This window comes from Atta colombica, unplaced genomic scaffold (assembly GCF_001594045.1).
Source record: "Atta colombica isolate Treedump-2 unplaced genomic scaffold, Acol1.0 scaffold164, whole genome shotgun sequence".
NCBI lineage: Eukaryota > Metazoa > Arthropoda > Insecta > Hymenoptera > Formicidae > Atta > Atta colombica.
Genome location: NW_017259255.1, coordinates 1,115,944 through 1,125,139, shown reverse-complemented (window position 1 = coordinate 1,125,139; position 9,196 = coordinate 1,115,944). Strand labels below are relative to the sequence as shown.

Sequence of the window (9,196 nt, the reverse complement as noted above, 5' to 3'; positions counted from 1 at the left end):
TATAATATTAAAAATAATTGAAATTTAATTTGTATTCTAAACGTTAGTAAACATAGAAACAGCTATATACCTAATTGCTATATACTTCACTAACAAAAAATAATACTCTTTTTCAAGGTAAAGAGAGAAAAAGGGGGGGAAGAGGGAGAAAGAGATAAGAATATGAAAAAAGAAGAAAAGAAAAATGAAATTAAAATATAATATAAGAAAATTGACTAACACTTGTCTATTGTTATAGTAAAATTAAGCGTACTAGCAACATATAACTTTAATATATTTTTGAAAAATTCATAAATTATTATAAAATATAATAAATAAATCTGAATAAATTCAGATATTTTCAAAGCACCCGGTATGTACTTTAACAATTCTCACCATGAAGAAACTGTTTGTCATACATCGTATTTCTTTGACAATTACCATGACTTGCATATTCAAATGATACATTATTATTAGCAGAATATCTCGTAGAGATCAATTAACGCTAAATCGACTACCTTTCAGATACCGACTAATTAAGGAAAGTGTCGAATGAACAATAGCAATTTACTACTCATGCTGTAATATTGTTCCGGTCTGATTGCTGGCACGAGTTCGCAAGCATCTAACAACGTATTATCATTAGTCGCGGCAGAAAATTGCAGTTAAGAGAGAATCATGGTTTAGAACGGATTAATCGAATTACGCAAGAGTAAACCTTGTCATTGCTTAACCTATTTACGTTTCAAGATTAAGTTCAAACAATTAATGCTGTAAATGAATATATAATATAATAAAAAAATTGATATCTATAAATCAACACAAAAATTTAAAAATTTCGAAATTTTCAAGCGCAACAAGTTTCTGCTTTAAATAAAACTTAAAGTGGTTTATTGACAAATAAAACTAGTTACTCACCATGCCTGAGTTTTCCCTTCCTAGAGATTAGCAAGGACAACGGCCTTGGCACCTTTTCGGTACAAATATTGTCACTGTTATCATTCGTTACACCAAAAAGAGCATTTCTGCCAACTTTCATGTACTGCCTCCCCATCGCCTTCGGGGACCTGGTCCCAAACAAAGATGCAATGAACTTCATCTTCGTTCTTCGATTTACTCGTTATAGAAGAAATAATCTCCTTTCGAGATTATTAATCGATAAAATAACTTCACTTAATGTAACGTTAGTAATAAGACACTTATTAGATCAATCACATTACTTTAGCTGTTTTTTATAAATAATATTTATGTAAAAGAAAGCTCTTTGTTTTAATCATACTTTTATTAGGATTAGTGTCCTCGACTGGAGTCGAAAGTGGAATAAAAAAAGCTTAGATAATTCACTAAAAATTACTAATTAATTATATATGCTCTAATTAGCAATTATAAGCACGTTGACCCAAAATGAATATTGCGTGTACAGGAGAGCATCATCAATATCGTTATCATCATCATCATCATTATCATCATCATCATCATCATTATTATCATTATCATTTACTGTCACTGCACTGGGCATTGTTCTTACATTGAACACATAGCTGCGTCATCATTATCATCGTCGTTATCATCACTACTGTCTGTTCTCCGCCGTTGTTTTGTCGATAACGATTTCGACAGATACCACCACACCACGTGTTTCTTATGTTCGTATTACGCACCGCACTTTCACACCTGGTCCAGGTAAAACATTTCCCCCAGCTTCACTTTCACTCGCTGTTTCGTCGTTGGTTCTTCATTCTTGACTTTTGTCTGAAATGCAAAACCAAATCAAAATTAAATGAGGAAGGAGAAGGTGAAAATGACCGGAATCTGATTAATCGCGAAAGAAAAATACGACGAAGACTAAATTAGCGACGTGGCGTGTCCTGCAATGTAACTTTTGTCATTGAATACATATTACGTAAAGTATGCATTTATACGAAATTTTCGGCGCAACGCACATGTCAATATTATGCTCAATTAAAGTTACAAAAAATCACGGAATTTATATTTTTGCGCAAGCATAATAACTTCTAATCGTATTATCATATATGACAATTATTTCTTTAAACTATATATGAAACTCTCTCTCTCTCTCTCTCATTTATATTTTAAACTATGTCCTAAATTGTACTCTATATATATTTTATTAAAAAGCACACTATTTTATATTTTATACTTAATATTTGTTGTCCCTTTTAACATTTATTACTCTCTTTTAAGAGAGTTTAAGGATATTCATTTTTTAATATATTTTTTTTAATATATTTAATATATTTTTATTTTTATATTAATATATATATGAGACAATTTAGTAAATATTAATTAAGAAAAAAAAAGTAGCATGCTTAGTTAAGATTACCATATGATCGGCATAAAAAATTAGGACACGAAACCTACGAAATAAATGATCATTTTTTTATAAAAATACTTTTTAGATAGAATAAAAAGAAATAAGATTTTATTTCTTTGGAAGGAATCTCATTCCACAAAAGACTGAAAATTGGATGCATCCAATCTTTAAAAAAGAATGAAAATATTTTCACCCTAGAAAAAGAATGGAAAATTTTCACTTCTTTGGAGTGAGATTTTACTTTTTGAAATTCCTCTCAAAAGAATAAAATCTCACTTCTTTTTTTAAAGTAAAATTTCGTTCCTTGGAGGAAATCTTTTTCTAAAAAAGTCTTCCAAAATCTTTCAAAAGAGTGAAATACCACTTTTGGAATGAGATTCAGTTCAAAAGATTTACAGAATGAAGTAATATAATTAAGCGAACAAAGCGCAAGTTTGCCTATTGATGATAAATCAGGACATTTCACCTATTTTAAAAAATAAATTAGGACTCTTTCAAAATCATCCAAAATCAGGACATGTCCTACATCAGTGTTGTAAAAAAGTCGATCAACAATAACAAAAATTGCAAGATGAAACAAACTTTGCGAGAATGCTCACGTATTAGTAAAAACATACATTAAACAGGAACAAAATAATTACTTCGATCATGACAATTTGCAGTACATATACAGTGAGTGCAAAAAATATTCGTACAGAGAAAATATTTTTTAAAAAAACTTTATTTTTTGAAATATTATCCAGCGAGAAATGAGTTATCGAATTGATGTCGAATTAATACAATAATTTCAACATCAATTTCGATTCGATGTTTAATTGATAATCATTTCTTACTGAGAAATTAACAATTTATTTATTCATAAAGAATAAAATAGACTATGTTTCTTAAAATTATATATATACTAAAAAGATATTTATTAATTATAAAAAATGTATCATCTGAAAAATAAGCGAAAATTAAAAATTATATTGTTTGGATGTTCAAAATATTCGTACAGTCAAGAAATTTAGATTCTAAAATCAGGAATATATGCGAAACTCATTTGTTTATATTAGAATGTATTTATCATTGTATAAAATTGATAATTAATGTTTATTTTCTAAATAAGACTTTTTTAATAAAAAATTTCCTTGTACGGATACTTTTGCATTTACTGTATTTAATGTATATTTAAATGCGAATATATTTAATAACGAATAATTTGATCGTAAAATTATCCTTTCCGCTCCTGGTATACATGACAATCCAAACGCATCATATCATAATATTATAAATATTATACTTAAAAGATACCATACAAAATATATGAAACAATAATTATAAATAATTATTATAAATAATAAATAATTGTAAATAATTATTGTATCTATATTAATTATCGGATCATATTAGTCCAATCCTTCAATTCGTTAAAATTTATGAACACACCTATATATTATTATTTTATTTAAAATTACTCTCTAACATCCTCTTTAATATTTTAAAAGAAAATAACAAGAAAATAACAAATTGTATCTTGCATACAATTAATTCTAAAATAATTTTTAAATAAATTTAAAAATTGTATAACGTTGAAAAATTGTATAACGTTTGAAATCAATGAACAAAAGTCGTTTATAAATGCATCAGATCATTTAAGGCATGAATATTATCAATAAATATTATTAATGTCTGACACTATGAATAATATTTATTTCTAATAACGATATACCACTATCGAATATCATTGAATAATATACTATAATTTAAGATTATGACGTATTAATCATTTTGCGACGTGACGTTAATGCCACGCTATACATTAAATGATATCTGCTGAAACAATAAATTAAGCAATTATATTGCTGACGCACGCAATTGTCGTAAACGTCACCGTTTTATTCGTTATAATCGTTTTTGTTTAAAAAAACATTTAATCGATCAATTGCTGCAATAATTATAAGAAAAAATTAAAAGATTTACGTCATAATAGTGCAAAAATGTGCAATAAATAAATAATTTGTAATGTTCTCTTTTAAAAACGTAATCTATCAGGAAAAAAATGATCTATATACATATATATATATATACACACACATACACAATAGAATATTATCTTTTTGTTGTTTTACTTTTGATATATGTGTGTGTATGTATGTGTGTGTGTGTGTGTGGGTGTGTGTGTGGGTGTGGGTGTGGGTGTGTGGGTGTGGGTGTGGGTGTGTGGGTGTGGGGGGTGTGGGTGTGGGTGTGGGTGTGTGTGTGTGTGTGTGTGTGTGTGTGTGTGTGTGTCTTAATAAAGGTCTGCGTTTATTGTATCTGAAGATGACTCAATTCAAAAATCAAAACATGTAATAACTAATGTACTTTTTCGAATTTATAAATAATGTAATATATTCTCCGTCTTAACTTTTTACACTCAGTAATATTAATTCTTATATGCACTCTTTATAATCTTATGATTTTGAAAAACGAAAACACGTGAGAAAATGTTGAAGAAAGAAGCTTTAAATATGAAATTAATCATTTTTTTAATAATATATTACAGATATAAAAATTTAATATGAACTGAATTCTTAATAAGAATAAATAAAATTATATCACAATAGCTATCAATATCATTTAAAAAATTTTAATATCATTTAAAAATATTTATTATACAATATAAAATGTTTTATAAGATCGTGAATGTGACTAATTCTTTTAATCTTTTCTTATTGTATGATTTTTAGATCGTAATATTTCATAATTTTTTATTGTTTTTTGTTTACATCACAATGTCATCATTTGTTATGTATTTTTCTCAAGTAAAAGAAAAGGAGCATAACAATTATTAAAAAAGAAAGAGAAAGTTAGAATAATATCTGGAAATCCTGCTATATTGCTTTGTCATTCTTTTATTTATTTGAAGAGAAGTAGAGATAACTGTAATTTTTACAAAAGATTAAAATATCTATTAGTTAAAATTTAAAATAGATTAATTTTTTATCTCTAATTTTAATATATATTATATATTGTTACACACGAACATCTGATGATGGTTCACATTGGCATTTCTTCATTACATCATTACATTTACATTAATTTTTTATTTTTTACTTTATAATTTTGATATTCTAAATTTTTAATTTGAAATAAAATTAATGTTAACTTTTCTCTATCAACTTTGTATATTTATAGAATGTAGAAAAAATCATAGGCACTAATAACCTAACTTATTATGAAATAAAGATATATTCTTGAAGGCATAAAACATTAATTGCTCAAATATCGGTAATCTGATTTCGCATATTTTTTATTTTTTCTTATTATAAATTCTTTAACTTAATATTGAATTCATTTTTTCCTTAATGAAAAAATTTGATTAAATGTTCTTCCTTTGTAGGCTTCTAATCTCTCATGTATTATTTTTACTACAAAAATATAAATGTAAAAGCTAATATTAGTTGGACATGTATTAAAAATGTATTAATAAAAATTAAATATAATAAAATTAAATATAATAAATATTTTGATTTTTGATTTGGATCCTTTTCAGCTGATAAAATAACAAAAATCATGGTAGAATTTGACAAGAAATTACAAGATGTATTTCCAAAGATGCAAAATAATGGCGTCCGCACATTTTGATTTTAAATGCGGCTAATATGAATATAAAAGTTCAAAGTTATTTAACTTGTATTATACACTCTTTATACGTATTCTTCTGCCATATTTCATCGTTATATTATTACAATTTTAATTTTTGATTCATGATGAAAATATTTAACCAAATACTAAAGTTTGTTGATTTTTCTGAATTATTTTTCTGAACATTATATATTTATGATATTTCTCAACTTAACAACGCACTAATTTTATTTATTTCGACAATTTCATCAAGTTTATTTTATTAGTTTTATACTGAAAAGGGTCCAAGTCAAGAGTAAAAATATCTATGTATTGTATCTAATTTTTTAATTGTTTTTATTGTGTTATGTCTATAATATAAATTTTTTATACACATCCATTTAGTGACGACTTTTATTTGTACTTTATTTAAATTTTTTGAATATATTTATAATTAATTTTTTCAAAATCTTTATTCTTTTATATATTGTAAACATAAAATGTAAAAAAAAATTTGGAGAAACAAAAACATTTTTTGTTTAAAAACGTCGAAAAGATAGAATTCACGTAAATTCATTAGCATGTACGTCTTAAATTTATTCGACAAGTAATTCTTATAGTAAATGATGACACAGGTATAACCGTCATCGTAAATAAATGACTGAAGAAGCTTCCAAGAACGTAGTGATTTCTTAAAATGCATGAAAACAGAGGATTAGCAAATATTTCTTTATTAACTTGACATTAAAAGAGTGCAAATCTTTCTCGTTATCAAGTTCGATTGATGAACAAAATGATTTACATCACAATGATTATCAGTTATCAGATGATACAGATTATGGCATACATCGAGTGAACGTTATAATCGAGTAAAGACGCCAAAAGGCGCCTAAATTGCAATACTGTTTTACAAAACTCGATAAATTAAGGGAGAATTACGTTGAATTGCTTCAAGGTCTTGTAAAATGGTTAATAATCACACACACGTTATAAATGCGAATTGCATTAGAACGTTTCGGCTGCATTCACATAAATCTGCCAGTCTTTCTCTCTTTCTCTTTAGAATTGCAAGTATACATGCGCGCACCTTACGCGCAAAAAATGATATACGCGAGTGCAATTTAACCGGGACTTTCTGTCTCGTGTCTACAAGGGCGATCGAGAACGGGATTTTTGCGCCACTGTCTCTTATTGCTTAATGCGTTCTTACAAAAACCCGTGCATTATTCAGCTAGTCTTACCGCTTTTGCAGTTCAGCGAAAACATACCAGTAATGGTCCGGTAAGTTTTGATTGTATCTATGTTGCTTTATATATCTTTACATTATACTGTAATTTTTATTTGTACTACAATTGTTATTATGTTGAGAATAAAAATGATATAAAGAATATAGTATAATATATTATATTCTTAAATAATAATCTACTTGAAGAATCTACTTGCTATACTGCAGGAAGAGATACGTGTGAACAATTCCGTACGAATCATATCAGAAATAAGATTTGTTTCGTTAAATGCGTTTAAACATGATGCATTTTTCGTTGCTGCTTAACATACCATCACGATTGTCACGTGTAACCGACAATTGCAAAACAGTGATATCTACTTTGCGGTGACAGCATTTGCGGTTGCAAATAGCTGATTAAGTTTCCGTTTATCGTTGCAAGCATAATTATGTGCCGATGTATGTGTTCACGTTAATTGTCGATTTTATTATCGAGCATATCTGATATTGAACTGTGTCATCAATGCGACTTTCGATCAAGGAGCAAGGAACAAGATAGTCTCTCATTAAGTGTTACACAGAAGAATGTTAAATGTTTAATCTATTTCTAGAAAGTGAAACGAATAGAATTTCAAGTGTTATTAAAGGGTTCATTGAACGTCCATGATATGCGAATTTCTAATTTCTTGGTGATATGGAGAACTTTCTTCGGGATTTCAATCTTCATCGAAGATAAGTTTATCGTATGAATCATTTACTTATAATTAGATATGTTAGAAAAGCTGCATCTGCTCGTTTTGATAAATTTTTTTATACCCTTACAAAAATTTAATTTAATATTGGCTAATTTAATACTAAAAATTGAATAACAATGCTTTTAATACTCAACCTAAATAAATAATTAATCACTACCTTCAGGTATTAAATTTCTGTAAGAAATGCAGCGAACGTACTTAACGTATTTGCAACTATTATGATTTTTTTATCATGATGCTTCATACCACTTTTGTCTCTTTGATTTTCACAAGTAGAATAAAACTCCTTTTTCCTTTTTGCATCTTCCGGTAACAGTTTGAGATTGTTCTCCTTTCGTACCTTTCTTTTCCTTTCTCTTTATCGGGATTATTTCCAATCTTACCATTATCGGTAAATAATGGTAATGACCCGAAACACGACGACAACGATCATTCTGACAGTGATAGCGAGAAGGAAGTCTGATAGCTGCCTTTCCACTCACAAATGCAGGCAAGGATAGAACACGCATGACACACGCTTCCGTCTGCTATTGCGTGCGGACGTTAAAACTAGATCAAGCTTTCACGATCTCTCGGCATTACCGAAAGAAGTGAAACCACACGGGGTGTTGTGTGCAGATGCCACGATCATCGTTCAGTTACGCCAAACTTGGTCGACCGAGCATGCAACGAAACAATCGATAGTTCTTTGACATATCGCAAGACTTTCACTAAAAAATCGAAGAAACGCAATCTGGCATCCAAGTTATTATTATTGTTGCTTTATGAGAAACGTCCTTGCCTGGTTTAAAACAGTTACATAATATAATGCTTATCGTTACGTGTCGCCTTTGTATATCTTTGTATATCTTTTGCCCAAGAAAGTTCAAGAACGCTTTTTATTGTACAAAATTCAAATTAAAATATTCTATTTAATGTATCTTTTTAATAAATATTTTTATTTGTAAATTTAATATTGTCATATCGTTTCATTCTCACCTTTCTTCTAATTTAGAAGAAGATTTATGTAAAATTTATTTACAATCTTTGCAACAGTTTAAAATCATAATCTATTTTTATTATTATTTATTTCAGAAAAATGATAGACTAATTAAAAATGTATCTTTTATAAAAATATTTTCCACTTCTTGTTAATTATATACATTTTTTCATTTTTTTTTATTGATATTACAAACTAAATTAGTATAGTATGGACAAATAAAACATTTTACTCGTATTATCTTTTTCTTTCATAAAAAATTCTTTACACGTAATAAATCATTGATTTTAAATAGAAAGATATTAATAAAACTTCATTAATATTAACAAATCAAA

At 27.4% G+C, this 9,196-nt stretch overlaps 1 protein-coding gene across 1 annotated transcript in view; it reads right to left on the bottom strand.

The window, feature by feature from the left end:
- The window catches only part of LOC108686117 (scavenger receptor class B member 1), a 38,676-nt gene extending 37,546 nt beyond the window's left edge, over nt 1-1,130 (bottom strand). The window contains exon 1 of the mRNA XM_018191219.1: nt 898-1,130. Within this exon, the coding sequence (XP_018046708.1) occupies nt 898-1,078 (181 nt within the window). The 5' untranslated portion in view covers nt 1,079-1,130. The remainder of the gene's footprint in view (nt 1-897) is intronic.
- Nucleotides 1,131-9,196: the final 8,066 nt, after the last annotated feature.